Source organism: Thermobia domestica, chromosome 6 (genome assembly GCF_964235325.1).
Source record: "Thermobia domestica chromosome 6, izTheDome1.hap1.1, whole genome shotgun sequence".
Classification (NCBI taxonomy): domain Eukaryota; kingdom Metazoa; phylum Arthropoda; class Insecta; order Zygentoma; family Lepismatidae; genus Thermobia; species Thermobia domestica.
This window is the reverse complement of record NC_137459.1, coordinates 245,799,690-245,819,679: the sequence shown is the minus strand read 5'-3', so window position 1 is coordinate 245,819,679 and position 19,990 is coordinate 245,799,690. Positions and strand designations below refer to the sequence as shown.

The following is a 19,990-nucleotide window of genomic DNA, read 5'->3' as shown; positions in this document are numbered from 1 at the left end:
TTCTTTGCCAATCAGTGCTGGCTTCCGGGTTCTACAACAGGAAGTCACATCTGCATTGGCGGGCGAAACTGGGTTTGTACCCCCACTTCTCCCCTTCGCGTCGGAAAGTAATTCCCTGGCTTTGGGGCCCCCGTGATGTTTTACTTTAAAAGTATTCTTTAAATTCTGATATTAGGTACAAATATTTGCAGGAAAAAATTGCCATTGTATAATTTTATATTCAATATACGTGTCTTGTATACAGAATTATTTAATTTAATTTTGCATATTTTATTCAGCACAAAAGCTCAAGTCATTCACAAGTGAAAAAAAAAAAACTGATGTTGCCAACACTACTCAATCTATTTTTACAATTGAATTTTCTCAGTTGGTTCTGTGAATGAAATGAAATTTCTAGTTTTACATCTTATGCTACTGCCTCTTAGTCTACTTATTTTATAATTTTGAATTATAAGTGTAACACTTACATATTCGTCTGTGGTTTCACATGTTTGCTTTCACAGCGCCAAATCAAATTAAAATGTAGTTCAAAAAGATTTATTCGTTCCCTAAATTCTTGTAAAAAAAAAAAAAAAAAAAAAAAAAAATTACGTGAATATACATAAACTATTATTAAATTCCGAACATTATAAAGTGTTGTTATTATTTTTCCCTTTATAATAATTTGAATATGATTGTTATAAACAATGATTTGAAATTCTACCGTGAATTCTTCTCGTCTTTGATACAAATCATTCTTTTGTGTGTGCGAGAAGCAGAACAAAGTCATTCCACTTCGCTCGGGTTGAGTGCGTCTGCACAGCCACAGAGCATAGGTTCTCACTATTTCCTCTTCTTCCCTGATTCCATCAGACAACCGAAACGTATTATCCTTTTCCATCACGAAAAATGTGTGATAACATTGTGCGTAAGAGCAAGCGTTTAAAAGGCCTGCTTTGTGAAGCAGGCGCACGCTAGAAAGAGCCAAGCCAGAACATGTGAACAGAGAGTAACATCAAGATCGTGACTTGCACTATGTTGTCAAATCTCTCATATACATCAATCAGAGCTGCAAACTCCATATTAAAATAATCTTCTTTTCTTCGGTTGTTGCTCATTCGTATACAGGAATAAATCCCCATATTTTTCGTAATTATTTTTCTTCGTATTAACTGGGAAGACATATGACTTTGTGACTACATTACAGAGCCGCTCCTGTTGCTAATACTGTCTTGGCTTCCGCGCTCTTACAGATTATTACTGTCAGGATTTTAGACTTCCGATCTATGCTATGCATAAGTATTAGAAGTCTTACAGAATGGCTATGCCTACTCGTCCGTCGACAGGTGTTAGCGAAAAAACGGTACGATATATTGAGAAGCGATGTTTGGCAATCAATTTAGCGTCCCAAGAATAGGTTCCATCTCCTCCCCTATTTAAAACCGGAAATGGCAGAAAATCAACCATTTGTGGTTTTAACGTTTATCGCCATAGAAAAAAATTGAAAACGGAGAGGGACAAGCAGATTTTGCAATCAATTCAGCGTCTCAAGAACACACATCATCACCTACAAGACTATCAAAACCAGAAGTGACTGAAATTTACTACTATTTCTGGTTTCAATACTGTTTTCCATACAACAAAAACGGTAAGAGGTGTCGAGAAGTTTTTTTTTTTTCAATCGATTTAATGTCGCAAGAATATGTTTCATCTCCTACTTAAGCACTCTATTCAAACCGGATGTGGTAAAAATTAACAATTTCCGGTTTCAACCTAGATTTCATAGAACAAAACGGGTAATAGGTAGCTAGTAGCAGTTTCTTTTGCAATATATTCAGCGTTTGAAGAGCACATACCATCACTACCCCCAACACTACGGAAACCGGAAATGGATGAAATTTACTAGTACTTCGGTTTCAATACTGATTTCCGTAAGGCGAAAACGGTACGAGGTGTCGAGAAGCTTTTTTTTTTCAATGGATTCTGCGTCCCAAGAAGAGGTTCTACTTCTTTCGTTAACTTTCTATACATATATAAGTGATAGAAATCAACGGTTTCCAGTTTCAATGCGGATTTTTGATGCAGATTCAATAAAACAAAAGTGACTAAAGTACCAAATATATATCAAGAATACTTGTATAACTGTTTCAGTAATGTAACACAAAGTATTAATAATATATTTGGTGCTCTGTTGTTTTGTTTTATTAATACTGTGGAATATTTCGAAAGGTGTAATGAACATTTGCATAATTTGGATGTCTCTCATAATTTCACACTTATAATAGTGTAATGAGATTCACTTGTTTGAATCCTGTGTAAGCAAGTTTATCATTCTATGATTCTTGCAATTCTCAGCACCTTCTTTTCGGTATTGCGACAATCTTGCTCTTCTGGACATCTTGTACTTTTCCTTCTTCATAAATGTCCTTAATCGATTTATACAGCTAGTCACGGACTTTCGGTCGTGCACTTTATACGATTTCTACTGGTGTCTCACCTATACCAAAGACTTCTCCATGTTTGAGATCTTGCAATGCATTGTCGAACTCGGATCTGTGTATGAAGTGTGCTCTTCTTTTTCACTTCTTCTGTGTGTTCCAGTTTCTCTAGTTCCTCGTCGTTTTCATAGAGATTTTCTAAACATTTTTTCCACGTTTTCACTTTCGCTTCAGTTACCTCCTTTCTTTCTTTGTCTTTTATTACATTGTCCTTTATGCTTTGAAGTTCTTCTTAATCTTCTCATATATCACACCTACTCTTCCTGTGTTCATATTCTTTTCTATTTCATCACATATTCGTCCTATCCTCTTCGACAAGTCTGTATTTTTCGATTAATCCGATTTCTTTTTTCTTTTGTACTGCTTCTTAGCATAGTTGTTGTTGATATTTTTAAATTTTTCTTCTTTCGTTCATATCAAGTTTTTCACCAAGCAATACGTTTAATGTAAAAAATATTAACATGCAACAGTTTCGCCAACTCTCCACTTTGATTTCACCAGACATTACCTGCGTACGTATAGTGAGATAATGTCTGATGAAGCCACAGTAGATATTGGACACACGTTAACATTTTTTACAATAAACGTATTACTTTGCTCAGCGAGTGGTTTAAATCAGATTTAAGTTTGCTAAAAGCAAAGCTTGTACAATGGAAAATATTATTTTTCAAGTGCCATCTTTGTTTTTCTATAGTGATTTCTACAACTGGAAAAAAAAAACGAATATTTAGTGCTTATTAGTTCTATATTCGTTCCAAAGTGTTTATTTTGATTACCTTTAAAACTGGAATTACATGGCAGTGTAGATTATGCAATTCAACCTATCATAAGTAAGGACTTACCACCTTATCAAGCATCTGAAAGTTTTACATCTTGTCAATACATTTTACGAGTTGTCTAAATTCAAGTTGGCAGGCAGAAAAAAAGTACCATAAATCAAGAAACAGATGCAAAGAACATCTTTGTTTGGGTATAAAATTTCCTTTACATTTCGTTCTCTGAAACCATAAACTGCCATTTTGGACATATTAGTTTAACAGGATAGTAAAAATTCACTATTCACAGCATTTATTCCTTCTTTACTGTTATATCGTGTTAATGTCAATATGCTAACATGCTCGAGTAGGAAAGCGTTTTGAACTTTCTTCTCGAATTTTAACAGCCTCAATAAATTAATTTGGGTGATTGTTCTACGAATGCTCCTACATAAAATGCTTTTAGCTTCTGCAACATTACTAATTGAAATTTTAGTTTAAACATGAATTGTAGATGATATCCCCCCCCCCCCCAACATTTTCAGAACTTATTCCTAACATATTAAACTTTTTACTAAAATATGTTTGTAGTTGAAATTATTTTATAGTAGTTCTACTAGGAATTTGTTGGAACTACAGAACCTACTACGTCCACCGAACTTCGCTTTTTCTTTCCAATCGAATGACTGATTTTCTTTGATTCATGAATTTTTGATTCTTCTCTTCAGAATACAGTAATCACATGATTTCTCGTGTTATGATGGGAAAAGAAAGATGAAATATATTGTTATATCTTAACTAAGATAAAAATGTTTTAAAAACTCCCAAATTTTCCAGGCAAAACAGCCGTGGTAAAAAAATCTTTTCAAAAAAATTGTTTTTCAGACTGCAGTAAAGCTGCAATTTGAAGAATGTAAACAATAAATAAATAAATAAATAAAAATCAATATTCATTTACCTGGGAGTCGAACACAAGGCGCCTGGGTTGTAGTACTTTATTTTACTTTTTGTTGTTGTTGTTATGTTATTTTTATCTGTTTTGTTTACTTTTTCTTGTGCCTGCTATTCTCACATGAATGTATTAAATGGTTAAGTATAAAACAAGGCGAAGTGCCTTAATTTCGTCATTTAAAATAACACTAAATAAACAAATAAATACTCAACTATAACCACGGATACACAGTCTGCACATGCGAAACAATATAAACAAGGAAATGATTAGTAAATGGATGCAAAGGATATATTTAATAATTTAAAGCTTGCCTTGTTGTTCCTATATTTTCAGAAATTTGGGTATTTCTTTCTGCGATATTTCAGATATTTCAAAGTAAATAGAGCACTCAAAATCCTGATGCGTTGTTTGGTTTAAGTACTTCTTTTCATCTTGCGTCGTAGATCTCTAAGATTTCTAACTTTATGAATAGTAATAATAATAATAATAATAATAATAATAATAATAATAATAATAATAATAATAATAATAATAAATGATCTAAATAAACCAAACATTTGGAGTGTTTTTAAAGTACATAAGCACTGGAAACTAAAGAAAAACGATATAGTATTAAATCTAAATTACATCATTATGATTTCTGAGAATATTTTATTTTCTGAGATGTCTGAGTCTCAGAAATCATAATAGCACGGTTACAGATATACATATTACACCGTCTTAGTTTAGTTTGAAATACTTAACTACATTAATAACACTTGTAAATGTTTGATTTATTGAGATTATTTATTTATTTATGTAATAGCATTTTCTGTGTAAATGATTTTGAAACGTTGTAACATCAAAACAATATAAAATTGTTGAGTTATAAGCTAGCTTGACAATTATCGTAGTCTGATAAATATTTCAAGTGTATTGTACACACTAATCAAACATTCTCAAGTCTACTTTAAGAAAAACGAAGATAAAAAATACAAGAAAATAGGAATCTTAGTGATCTACAATGTAGTAGGAAAAGAGATGTGTAAACCAAGCAACGTAAATCACCTGAGAATGAGGAGCGCTTCTGCCTCAAAACTCAATAGAAGAATACAAAGAGTACTGAAAATATACCAACATAAATATAAAATTTAAATTACGGAAGTGATTGTTATATTTTTGTTGTGCGAAACTTACTACATAATACTTTTGTAGCATTCCTTGCTTGTTACTGTATTTTTCATAATGTTTAGCATGAACTGCATCTGGAAATGTAATGCATTTACTTATTTTGTCCAGATTCATAGCTTCAAAAACTTTAATTTAATAATGTCAATAAAAAATTAGAAACTGAGCTCAGGTTGTGTGAACGGATTTTCATTGCAACGGGCAGAAGATCGGAACTCGGAAAAAAAAAAATCACTATTTTTGGAGATTTGGTTTCAAAAGATTAACAGAGCTATTTCACGGACATATCAACTTTTAGTGCAAAATCTGAAAATAGAGATAAAGTTGCTACTAGAATCTCTATTTCCTTTCTAGTACTTGAAAGAACAATGCAATTCAATTGCGTTGTATTACAAACAACACTACTATTAAATCTGCTATGAGGTGTTTGAACACACACGAAGCTTTCGAACAAAATCAGATACAAAACGCAATAAACTTTCAACGCGCATGAAATACTTGAGAGAGCTCTCATTCACTATATTAGAATAACTATTTCAGACTTAGATTTGAATTCACAGAAATTGAAAAAAGAAAAGCGCACATCTTTTCGAAAAGTTTACAGAAAGTAACACTGTTACAACGGATTACAAATCCTTCATTAACCTCCTGCATACACATAATTTCAGAAGTTTCACACCAGTATAACTGTATCAAAGTAGTTTAACATATAATCACAACGTTACGTGCTGCTTAAATATATATGAAACAAAATACTATGTTATTCAAAAGGTAGCTCCGTTATTTGTTGAATTGCCCAACACATTGCTGCGTATGACTAATTCTTTAGAGAGAAAAAAGTAGTCGGATTGCATTGTATTTACCTATATACATAAAACTTTGTTACATACAATAAAGGAAAGCCATTGCAGTCTGTACGTTTTACGCATTAATTCTTAATACGACAGGCAAGCTGATAACAATGCTATTCTAGTGATAATACGCAGAGACGAGTGTCTAAAGAACCAGAGCCAACCAATGAGAACGCTAAGCTTGGGAATGTATTAAATATATTGCTACCATGCATATTTTGAGGTCAACGATCCGTTAGACATGTGCTGAGGTGTGAAGCAGAATATTACGATTATGATAATTCTCATTACAAAGCAAGCAGACAATTAATCAGATTACTGCAAATACAGTAGAATAATTGCGTGAAATAAACATGTTTGCCTTCGATACTTCTACACTTACAACATTCAAAAAGATATCTTTTAAAAGGCATACAAATTGGATCCATTTCTGTGACGATATACTGATACAACTTCATTTTATGATAATGAGCGTTTCGAAAGGAGTACAGTGATTCAGTGGTAGAGCGCTCGCCTTTGGCATGACAGGTTCCGGTTCGATTCAAGGCTATGTGAGTTTATGGTGAAGAAGATCGAGTCTGTGGGTTTTCTTGGGGTTCCCCCATTTCCACTCACATTCTCACTTAACCATTCGTTCACAATCATTCGCTTTCATTAATCATCCGTCTCCTTTCGCCTAAAGAGCATAGCATGGAACGTTCAACGAAGGATTTAATCTGCTAAAATGAAATGAAATGAAATCTTTGAGTTTTACGATCCACGGTTATGCAGGTTGGGCTAAAGGAGACGGTGGTGATGAGTAATGAATGAAATGGTGGGATGAAGAAAGTGGGAGGAAACGGGAGAACCCCGAGAAAACCCACGCACACGGTGTTTGTCCACCATAAAGTTCACTTGGCGGGGGCTGGGATCGAACCCGGGACCCCCAGCACCAGAGGTGAACGCTCTACCACTGAGCCACCGCGGCCCCAGGATTTAATTTGCGTTTTGGTCAAATAACTACCTGCAAAAATTTTCAAGAAATTTTCGCAGTTTCTCCAATTGGCTGATTATAACGCACCCACCCTACATAAAAATATATTCCAGTGGTAGAAACGTGTTATTAATATGTTTTGGTTTAAATATATTCCATATTTCTTTCCGTCTTATATGCAAACACTATATATTATCCAAACAAGTTGGTTTTGAGTTTAACGTCCCTTTCAGCAGCGAGGCTATATGAGACGGGACCTACTGATAAACGTGGAATCTGAACTACATGAGCTCCCGCCGGGAATCGAACCCAGGTCTCCCACGCCAAAGGCGCGTACGCTAACCGCTTAGCCATGAAGGAGCTCTATATAGCCAAACGATTAATAACAAGTACCGAAAGTGGTGGACGCTTCTGCTGCTGCAGCAAATAATAATAATAATAATAATAATAATAATAATAATAATAATAATAATAATAATAATAATAATAATAATAATAATAAAAAGAATTCCTCATTGCAGATTTATATCATTGTACATTCAATTTCAAATTTCACGCTTGTTGACACAGGTAATGCATAATAGTTAAATAGTGTTGAAAAATACTATTTGCAAATGACAGATTTTATCAATAAATATATTTTACGTTAAACAGCAATAAAGAAATAAATCTCTACATATATAATTAACAATTAAATTCTTGATATATATGTATATATATATAAAGATATCTGATAGGAAGCAAAAGATATTAATTACCATTACAAATTACATAAAAATTGCCAACAACAGCACCACAGATACTGAACCCAGTCCGGATTTACATAAAACAAAACAAAATACGAACTTCTAAGTTAAAACCTTTGCAGTGTTTACAATAAGTAACTACAATTAAACTGAATGTTCTAAAATTACTCTTGTTAACAACCAATAGCAGAATTCATTAAACTATTTTTCAGACACGCCATCATACGTATTGTTCATTATATTTATAAAAATAATTTTGAAACTACAATCTGTATCTAGATGTTAACCATTTACACGAACAGTATCGATAAATTTCTGTTAAATTTACAACCACTAACATAAAATATTTCGTTTTATTGCCGGACATTTGGACGGCAAGAATGTTATTCTAATCATGTTATCTTCAAAAATATAAAGATAAATATGTTTACAGATGCTATCATGCATGAGATACCAAGTTAGATGCCAAGTTAATTTTATATTTTTCCCCATTCAGTTTCGATTTATAAAGTTTTACTTTGAGCGCAATAAATGCATAAACTACGATTTCAAAATTACAGTTCTCTACCTTCTTGTTGGGCACAGCTTTCAACATAATAGAAATTTCTCCCAAATAAAAGTACCTGTATTCCGTATTGTACGCTTATCACAGAATGATGGAGCAAAAAAGGCTACTTGGTATTTTCCAATTTCTGCAAGATCTGACCACAAGACAGCAGACTCGTTACTAACATTACTGAAAAATGGGTTCAAGTTCCACTTAGGCCGTCCAACTCACCAAATGAATGACATTAAAGTACATAGTACATTCAAGGAAAAATAAATATTAGATGTACGATCATTCAATGCCATGACAAGAAATAGATTAGCCCAAAATAGATTAGAAATAGATTACAAGTTGAGAATTTTTGTCAAGTAATATATATATATATATAAGAAAAAAAAAACATTAAACACTATTAGTAGCATAAAGTATTTTAGCTTGTTTACTTACATTACCAAGTGACCAATCACATAAATATCTTCTAAAAAATACAGAAATTATGTTTCAAAAGTAACAATACATTAATCACTAGGTAAAATTACAATTTTGCACAAAGGAAAAGTTCACCAAAGTTTTCAACAAGATACTTAGTGTAGAAATATAACCATAAACACCAAAGGAGAATATTTCGAATCAGTGTATTTATAATAAACATTAATTTGGAACTACACGCAGACAGAAACTCATAAATTATAATGGTAAGTATGTATTAACTTAATCTCAGGAATACGTTTAAATATTAAAACAATTATTTAGACGCATCCCTCAGTTTAAGTTAATAAGTTTTAATTATTGTATGTATCAACTTAGTTCCTTTAAGTAATCTAAATACTTCTATTGTAAAGTGTATATTCAAAAAGTATATTCAGGTAATATATCATTATTTTACTTTTTCTGATGGGTATCTTATAATAAGTTTCCCGAGGCGAATCTTTAGTCCATACCTGAATAGTGGACTAGATTAAATGTAAGAAATTTTAAAGAAATCATTCCAATGCCATTCCGCGACAAACGTACGTGTATGTTTGGTACTAGTTCTTAATTACTCTGGATCGTCATTTCCACCCTTTTCTTGAGCAACTAAAGCCGTAAAATGTGTGAGCAAAGAATGCCTCTCAATACTTGCGAACATTGTAAACAATACTTTTTCTTTCCTTCTTCTTCTTTTTTAAATAAATAATAAGCCAGTGGTAATAGGTCTTACCGATAAGTACGGTATTCATATATTCTATACAATTCCAATTGTATAACGAACTACATGTATGTCAACACTGATCCAGTTTATTATTTGTACTGTTCGATAATTTTCCTATCCCAATTATTCTTCTAAGATCTAATTCGTGTTCTAATCATCCTGAAATGGCTAAACTCCAGGAAACCGAAAATGTATTAATTATCAACCCAAGTAAAAATGGTACGAAATGTAATTGAAATTGCAACAACTGGTAATATGTAACATGAATATGTATAACACAAACTGTTATTTTTTCTTTTACCTGTATTAACGGATTTCAAAATGTACTATACTGTATTATTACTACTGGTAGAATGAGAAATAGTAGTTTTAAATAGGAATAATACAAATACAAGTTTTTTTTTCTTTAAGTACGTAGGAAATCAACAACTTAGCGTAATGATTGTTAAAGTACATTCTTGTCTAGTTTTTGTGTTTAATTATATTCTATTTTTTCATTCTATTATTTCAGATAAATCCGGACTCAGCTCAGAACGTACTAGCAAACTATAGTTACTTGATGTTAAATCTGCTTTAAAAAGAGACTAGAAACTATTATGCAATATAGTCCTTTACAATTTACCATATGATAAAAGTCAACATCTCAAAACAATTTTAAAAAATAAGGCAACTAGTGAGGAAATAAAGTTATACACACTAAAATGTCATGTTAGCTGATGCTTTGGAAGTATATAAAGAATATTATCAAAGAACCAAACATCTTCCTTCATACTCATTTAAGTAACATTATATTATTTTATTCAATAATGTGAATTTTGAAAATATCTGGATGCTCGTCTTTGAGTTAAAAAAAAAAAACTTTTTATAGATAACCATTAGCTTCTTTTCACATGAAGCCTAAGCACCTTCAATATTACCATGTATGAAAACAATATGTTACAAGCTCAATATCAAGGTTCATCTTTCTGATTTCCATTTTCATAGTTTCCAGATCTATTAACCTTTCATTGCACAAGCAGTGCATACCTAAGCCTCTCAACTTAGGACAGTGATAAATCAGACTCCACAATGATCCATTGGTTAACTGGGGAGCACCATGAAACTTGATTTTCTCTAACTCTGGCAATGAGGTTGTACTTTTCACCTCATAGATGTCATCATCTGTCAAATCACTACAGTATGCAAAATCTGCAAAACGCAAGTTTGTACAATGGATAAGAAAGAATTTTATCACACCATTCAACAAAGACATTCCTGTAAAGCTTCCTGAGCACAAGCTCACATCCTGTAAATTTGAACCTAAACCACTGTTTCTTGAAGAATACGACGAGTTAATGATCAAATCAACATTATGAAGCAACAATTTTTGTAAACATGGACAGCTTTTCATAATGTCTTCAACAATAATAGTAGGCTGTTCAAATAAGAAGCTTAAATGAAGTATGGTCAGTTTGAAACTAAAACTTAAGAAATCACCAAGGATTATCGTATTACAAATTAAATTGTGTATAATAAGTTCTTCAACATTTTGCAAATTTTTAACATGCACTATATCCAAAGGTCTTTGATGTTCTTCCAATCTCAAGCTTAGTTTTCTTAAATGAGGACATTTAACCCCAATAGCTTTGAACACATGCTCTTCACTCGTCAGTGGCACTTCCCTTCCACATACATCTATCAAATTACTATATACAGTAGACGTGTTACATAATCTAACAAGAGCTTCCAATATGCTATCGTGTTTTACACATAGCAACTGAGGGCCGGCCAGTATCATCTGAGTTACTGTCGAAACAGATATTAACGTTCTTTTTAAATTCACCATCCGTAATGAATGTGGCTTCACGTTGCATCCAACATCGAAACACAAACTTACTTCTGTTCCAAACAAATATTCTAGGAAGCCTCTATCCGTTACAAACTGAGAATATGAAATATTCAGAAACTGAATATTTGGGCAATGCATTCGGAGAAGCCGCAGCAAATAATCTGTCGTTATATTTGGCACTTCTAAGTGAACAAGCGTTGTATTTTGAGCTATTTGTTCAAAAAGTTCACACAGGACAGAATTAGCAGAAATATAATAACTACTAAAACAAAGCTTTCTTAGTTGATTCGTATGTTTCAATAGTTTTGTCAACATGAGGAACTCGATTCCGACAGTGACGTCTGGTTCAAGGTTTAGTATATTGATATCATTTGGAACAATAACACTTAGAATTCTTAAATAATCACTTGTACTCAATTTCTTAGCACACTGACTATCTATCACATCATAAACAACAGTTAACGGAAGCACACTAAAGACGGTTCTCCATGAGTGTAGTGATGCTGGAGGAATTCCACTTTTGAACTTAGCGGTGTTTTGTTTAATAAGCAGTACGACTGCTTTCAAGGACATTTCATAAAGGCTTTCACTTTGCTTGAGTCGCACCATTTTTAAAACTGAAACAGAAAAATAATAATTGCAGTACGGTGTCCATATGTAATTAAAGTCTACAATAAGTTATGTACTTGATTTAGACATTTAATAAATTACTGACTGTGTGTGTCGACTTGCATTTGATTTAAAACCACAAGCACAATATACGATGGCAAAATATTATGTAAAATAAAGACAATATCGACTAAGCAATTATATATGAGAATATTTATTCTATAGAGACAAATAATAATCAATGGCTCATACGTACAACAATAAAAAAAATAGCAATAAAAGCAAATTGGTATACAATTAACGTTAGAAAAAATATATTTTATAAAATTTCTCTGATTTCCATTCTTTTTCCCTGAGTTTCCCTAACCTGCACCATTTTCCCTGAGTTTTCCTTCACTTCCCTGACCGTAGGAACGCTGTTATATATATATATATATATATATATATATATATTTCATCTATTTATATCTTACTATGTCGTTAATTTCTCAATTTTCATAATTTTAACGATTGACAGAATATGATTCTATACTAACTATCTATCTATATATCTGCGGCCCCGCGTGGCTTAGTCGCTAACGCTTTCGCCTTTGATACGAGCGGTCCCGGGTTCGATTTCCGGTGGGGACATTCGATTGAAAAAGTGTAACAGCTTTTTCAGGCCAACCATCTTGAATGAGGTTTTTCCTGGGTTTCCCTCCTTTACCCAGGTAAATGACGGGATAATACCTAACATAATGGTCCCAGGCTGTGGCCTTAGATGCCGACAGCCCAGAAATCAATACAATATACACAAACCAATACATTATGCGAAGCAGGCAACAAAGAATTAAAATAGTTACATACAAATTTTATATATTTTCATTTTTTCACTCAGGTAAGAGCAGTTTGCAACACGCAAGTCGCAAGCAAATAACTTTCATCGGTAGGAAAGCAGAGTAGAGCATATTAGAACATATTACTTGAAAATTAATTTTTAATTGTTTCTCAGCTGACAAACAATTCAAGCTATCATGTTTTATAATGGTATCCATAAGTACTTAGACTAAAATTGATACTATGAGAAGCTTTGTTCTATCGAATCTTATTTCATTTGTAAAGAATTACTGCTTACTACAATTTCTGATCACTGTAAAACATCCTACTGCTTACACTAAATTTAGACATTCTGACACCACAATTTATGCCATTGATTCGTTGTTCAATGTGCATTGAAATTTATATTGAAAAACATTTTTTTAAAAAGTACAATAGCTATGAACCTTCTATTTCATGCGACTTTGTTCAAAAAAGTCAATACCTATTGCGTTTAATAATAATTTTAAATTTGTATTCTAGATCAAGCTGGAAATATTTGATATTAATGAAAAAGTTATCATTCTTTATATTTCTATAGCTTTCCTAATCATAATCTCTCCATGGATCTACTTAATCTTCGGTAATATTTATTCGTATCGACAAAATTAATAATTCGATTACATTGGACAAAGTGTTATGCTATGGCCGACGGTTAATTAATTAATTTAACGTTTATTGTATTCAAGCTAACATTTCGTCCCACTAATTACAAATAAATAGTACAATTTTCATAAATTATCATATTGTTCTGTTTTTGTTTCACAGCAAAGCATCTTCAACTTATATAATTTGGTGTCCAGATCCTTGGCAGAGCTGGATAACTTAAGTAACATTACAATTATTACAGTATATCTTGATTGATATATCGCCGACCGTTAGAATCAAACTTTCTTTAACTCTTTCTTTATATTCGCTCCTGTCTTTATTTTAATTTGTTAATACCATCCAATTTATCCGTTTATTCCAAATATATTCTTAACTTCTTCCATTATCTGTACAGGACGGACTATAAACGTTAATAAGAAACAACTGCTACTAGATCTCCATATTAAATTTCTAAGAGGAATTTCCTGTTATAATGAATTTAGATATACATATCTGTAAGTTGGATTTCTATTTGTACACTGTTCAAATAACCCAAACTCATTTTCCACAACTACTATCAAAACTTGTGGAATCATCTTTTTCACAATTAAATCCCATGCTTATATATTACGAATAAATTATACACGGTTTTGCATGCTATTAAAATGTTTCATGTTTGTTTGTTGTCACTAGTATTTGCTGGCACTACTTGTCATTGAGTTGCTTATGGCTAACACATCAGTCAAGCTCACAGAATTTTTTCTTTATAATTAAAATATGTGACACTTGCGATATTACAAACACATTTCTATTCAAGGAATTGATACTAAAAATCTATTTATAATGTACTTCTACGAACAATCTTTATGAGCAAGAATGTTGCATGAAAACTAATAACATATATTTGTATTATTTTCCACCTTGTATTATTCTAATCATTGAAAAAAAATTGGTTAATTATTCGCATAGCGAGCAACTTTTCCAATATGTGCTTTTAGCTAATGGATTAAGCATTTTACTGGGATAATATTCATTTATGAAAACTCTGCATGAAGTTTTGTCTCTAACAGCTTTCTTTCTCAAAATCCAACGATTGTCTACACTGTAAAACAGAAAAACATTAGAACAATAGTGTTTGCAAAGACTGATGTTTGTAATTTATGAAGTTCATTATAGTACTAGTCATCGAAAATTTTAAGGGAATGTTAACAGTATAATGGTACACTTGAATGGGAACAACCATATATATAAAATTTTTATTTTCAGTACACACTGCTCTAAAGTTCTGTTTGAGCCCATTTTCTCTTATTTGGATTAATTGGGACATGAAATATGAAACAGCCATATTACAGCACAACTTCTCTTAGAAGAGGGTAGTCGATCACTTAACCTCCTGTGTACAGAGTAACTCTTTTGAGGTAATTCCATACAACAGCTAGGTGAATGAAGTAACTTGATCGAGATACCTTGCTGTTAACATTACAGTCTTATTACTCTTAACTTTTTTCGGTATGAAATTATGTACTTGCATCTATTTTACTCTGAAGACATACCAGGCTGTTGGCAATCGAGATTATGTTGCTAGTTTATTTTACAACTGGAGAAATGTGGCCTTCCTTGGTTTACAGCAAAGACTTTTTAAAAGGCATTTATTTTTTAAACTACGCAATTTTGTTAGCAGGCTTTTAACACAACAAGAAGTCAACTCTTGACAAGAAAAAGCAATTCTCGGTCAGGAACTTCGTCCAATCTTGACTTCAGTCACACCACTAGAGATCGAGAGAAGAGAGAGGTTTTGTAATGAAGTAGAGAAAAAGAATATATTGTTGCGCATGAAAATGAAAAGAAATATTTTAGTTTAATGTCTCATAGTTATGCCCTTTAGGCTAAAGGAGATGGATTATTAATTAATGAAAGTGGAAGTAAATTTTTTGTACTCTCGCACCGGGAATCGAACCCACAACCACTACAGACGCACGTGCTAGCCACTACACCAGTGGGGAGGACCTACTGCTACGCGTCGTTATAACACATGGCTCCAACACGTGGGGGCGATAAGAGACGTCTGTTTTGGTATTTCATCTCCTACTTTCTTTGATTGTAAAATGCAATTTTTCTTTCTCTTTTCATATTGTTATTGTCAATCTGCCTGACCAGTGCATTCTGGAGTGCTTTTTTCTTAGTATTTTCAATTAGTGCATTCTACAATAGTTTTCATATACAGTTGAATCTATTTTTTTCGGACCCTAGTATTTGAAGATTTATCATTATTAACTTTTGAGACTTTTATGCTGTATGTGTTAGAGTAGGTAATGGTGTCACGGAACGTTTCAGGTTCAGAAGAAATCCGTCGGGAACAAAACACTTCCCTCAACGTGAAGCCCATCAGAGAAGATGTGCATTGTGCAGACCTACCCAAAAATATGTTCCACATAACGATATATCGCTTACACGTTACCCCTCTGCGTAACACCGTGTTTCTTCCAATACGGTCAATAATCACGACACGTCAAGAACCAACTGTAGCATATTAAAAGGGAACGGATGGAAGTAAAGGTAGATGCAATAATTCACTGTAGCCTTTCTTTCCCAATCAGTAGCGTTGATACATTTTGATTTTGAGGTGATGTCCTGATTACGGTGTGTATCCTATGGTCGCACTGCTGTTGTTATTTTTTGTGAAAAACATTCCAAAGAACATTTTATATTAATCGTCAAGTTGTATGACTGGAGAGGGGATAGGGAACGGAACTCTTCAATTTTCATTTAAAAACTAAAAGTTCTTTGAGCGTAAACCATATCTATATTATAAAATTGAAAGTGACTATGTTTGTGACTCTTAATCTCTTGAACCACCCGACCGATCTTAATCAAATTTTCAATGTAGATGAGATTCGGGACTGGGATGATTTTTATCATTTTACTTTGACGGAGCAACGTAGGGAAGGGAATGATGGGGAGATATACAAAAATCAATAAATATAAAAATAAAAGTGACTATGTTCGTGAATTAACTACTTTTGAACCACCAGATCGATCCCAATCAAATTTTCAACATATTCGGCGTTCAAACCTGGGAAGTTTTTTATAATTTCATTTTGACAGTAGATCTTAGGGGAGGGGGAGGGAGATATATATGAAAATAAATAAAACTTAACAACTCTTGAAACACCCGACCGATTTCGATCAAACTTTCAAAATAGATAAGGTTCGGGTCTGGGATGTTTTCTTCATTTCACTTTTACAGTACAACGAAGGGAAGGGGGGAGATATATATGTAAAAAAAAAAAAAAAAAAATAATAATTGTGACCGTCTTTGTGACTTCATCACGCTTTAACCACAAGACCGATCTTAATCAAATTTTCAATATGGATGAAGTTCGGACTGGGGTGGTTTTTATCATATCACTTTGACGGTAGACCCTCGGAGAGGGGACAAATGAATAAAAATAAATAAAACTTAATAACTCTTGAACCACCCAACCGATCTCAATCAAATTTTCAACATAGATGACGTTCGGGCTTGGGATAATTTTTATCATTTAACTTTGACGGTGCAACGTAGGGAAGGTGGAGATATATGTAAATAAATAAATAAATAAAAATGAAAGTGACTGTCTATGTGACTTCACTCTTGAACCACCGGACCGATCTCGATCAAATTTTCAACCTACATTAAGTTCAAACGTGACATGATTTTTGTCATATCACTTTGACGAAGTAACTTAAAGAAGGAGAAAGACATTTACAAATGATCGAAAATGACCGATATTAGTGTCGAATCTATAGTTTTTGATAGAGATGACCACATTTTTCGAAAAATACTTTTTCGAAAAACGACTTTTTCGAAAACGAAAAACGAAAAATTTTTCGAAAAGCGAAAATATTTTCGAAAAACGAAAAATTTTTTGAAAAAAGAAAAACGAAAAAATCGAAACAGAAGGACAAAGTTTGGAGATGGAACACGAAGGGACGAAACGAAACTGAAGAGAAATTTGAAGTTGCGAAAGATCAACATTTCCTTCCCTGCCTGATTTGATTGAAGTTATAAACAAAAGAAAAGAAACACATCATTACATACAAATAAGCTTTACTCCTGGACTGAAATTGAATAGTATCTTATTTCGCTGATGCGGTGTGTTCTAATCGTTATAGCTATTTGAGACTGCTTTTAGCTAGCTATCTCGTACTCGCCTTTGCTGATACGGTACGTGGTTTCATATTCACTGTGACTGAATATTTCGGTAACAATAAAAGATTGTTGTTTAGAGAAAGGACACGTGTCCTACAATATCAACACTTCTGATATGTTTATTGGCCTAGTGGGAGAAGCATTAGTTCGTTATGAGGAATACCCAACCGACGTTCATTATATCAGTTACCAACGCAGAGCTTGTTTCCAACTATATAAGAGAACTGCAAGAAGAGATATTTTTGGGAAGTATTTACAATGGGAACATTTCACTCGTGAAAAGGGTGGCGTTTCTTCAAAATGCAATTACTGTCGAAGTATTATCCACAATCGAAATTCAACGACTGGCTTGTGGTACCATTTAAGATCACGACACGTTGCTGTTATACAGGAAACATCAAGACAGCAGTCACTGGAAGAGATTATTGAGGCCGAGGGTGATCCAGAGATGGAGCCATAAAAGAAACAGAGGTAAGTGATTGTACATATCTACCTAGGTATTGGAGTCATTTGAATCTTCTAACCCCCTCCCCGAGTGGGGTAGATAAGATTTATTTAGAGGACACTCGTGTTTAACATTCTTAGGGTAAAAATGAAAAATAACGTGACACGAACACACTTATTTAACTTTTGTATTATTTAACTTCGTGGACTATTTAACTTTACACTCTTGTAACTTTTAGAATAATATAAAAAAGGCTGAAATTTTGTTACAAACTAAGGATGTTACAGTATAACGAACATCCACAAAGATCCAAATGTTTTAGGCTTCTATAATAGTAAAAAATCATAACGTGATCGGGGCATGCACATTCACAGTACATTAGTGTTACATACTATGATCATGATATGATTTATTTCAAATAAATAGGTACAAAGTTGTCATCATAGGTATTCTGCCATTATTGGCAAGTCACTTGCCGCAACTGAGAAGCTTCCATGCTCCTTAGTCTTCACGTAAGGGATTGAAAATTTGACTTTTTTTCCCGAAATATTTTATTTCGATAACTGCTTGGATGAGTATCATATCCAACAACATAGAAGGTTTTCAACGGACGTAAAGATAATTAATGCAGTTTACAGCAATTTGATATCTCAAACTGATCTGGAGATATGATATACATTGGTAAAGTTTGCAACACTGGTTAAAATTATGTCATTGCAAGAATTTATTGTAATTACAGGTACCAAAATCTGTTTCTGTAATGTTATAAAAGCAAAGAGGATCAAGATACATTACAAAGAATCCGCAAATACGTCATTTTTAGGAGTATCACTATCAGTATTCACGTATTTCATATCTCCTGAACGATTTGAGATATCAAATTGCTGTAACGGCTCCGAGAAGTTTACGTCTTTTGAGAATCACCTACGCGATTAGACGTTCTGTTTATGTAAGAGATTTTTCGAAAAAAGTCTAATTTTCAATTTCTTGTATTCATTCGAAATAAGCCATGGTCATAGTATTAGACACTGAAGTATTTCGGGTTTTCACTGTCCGTCTCACTTCTATTCATAGACAGATCCAGGGGGAAAAGGTTATTCACCTCCCTGAGTTTCACAATCACCAGTGCTGCAAAAGTCGGTGAGAGAGAAAACAATCTTTCACTACCTTCATTCCTCACCGTTGAGTTCGTCCTGAATCCGCCTCTGCTTTTATTAATACTATTATCACGTTTCTGAAGTTTATATGCTTGTCATATTGCAGCGTCCTTAATTTGCAACACTGAATAACATATTTGTGTTGTAAGTTTTCGTTTAATATTTAGATTTGAGATATGTAATAACATGGCATAGTGGCTTTAAAAATATAACTTTATATTATGTTGGCAACACTATTAATTTGTTGGTACTGCAGAGTTTATTAGACAGAGTTCCCTTGTCGTTATTTGCATCTTACAAAATTCCAGCCATTTTTATCAATTAGTTTTAAAATTACATGGGCGTATCAAGATAAATGGTCCATCTCAAATGTTTATACTATAAAGTGGAGAAGTTCCATATAAGCCTAATTAATCAATTTTTTTCTTTCTTTAAATGTAAAATCTCAAATGATTGTTGCGTTTCCTTCTTTTAAAGAGAGACAAAATATTTTTCAAGTGAAAAGAAATATAAATAGAAGAATCGCAATCTAGTTTTTATTTTAAGCTTAACACCTTGTAAATGAGTTCCGATGATGATGAGGATATTGGTTTTAGTTTAGCGTCCTACTCAGCTATAGAGACGTGAACTCAGCGTAACATGAGATACAAACCACT

At 32.9% G+C, this 19,990-nt stretch overlaps 1 protein-coding gene across 7 annotated transcripts in view; it reads right to left on the bottom strand.

Moving 5' to 3' along the window:
* Nucleotides 1–19,990, bottom strand: part of LOC145688458 (uncharacterized) — a 150,045-nt gene that overhangs the window by 62,603 nt on the left and 67,452 nt on the right. For 4 of the 7 annotated variants that reach the window (XM_081762715.1, XM_081762714.1, XM_081762717.1 and 1 more), the window contains exon 4: nt 7,791–12,105. The exons of 2 other annotated variants lie outside the window; for them this stretch is intronic. In XM_081762715.1, coding sequence (XP_081618841.1) covers nt 10,574–12,097 — 1,524 coding nt within the window. In that variant the 5' untranslated portion in view covers nt 12,098–12,105 and the 3' untranslated portion in view covers nt 7,791–10,573. One more of the 7 variants, XR_014131912.1, reaches the window with a different exon arrangement.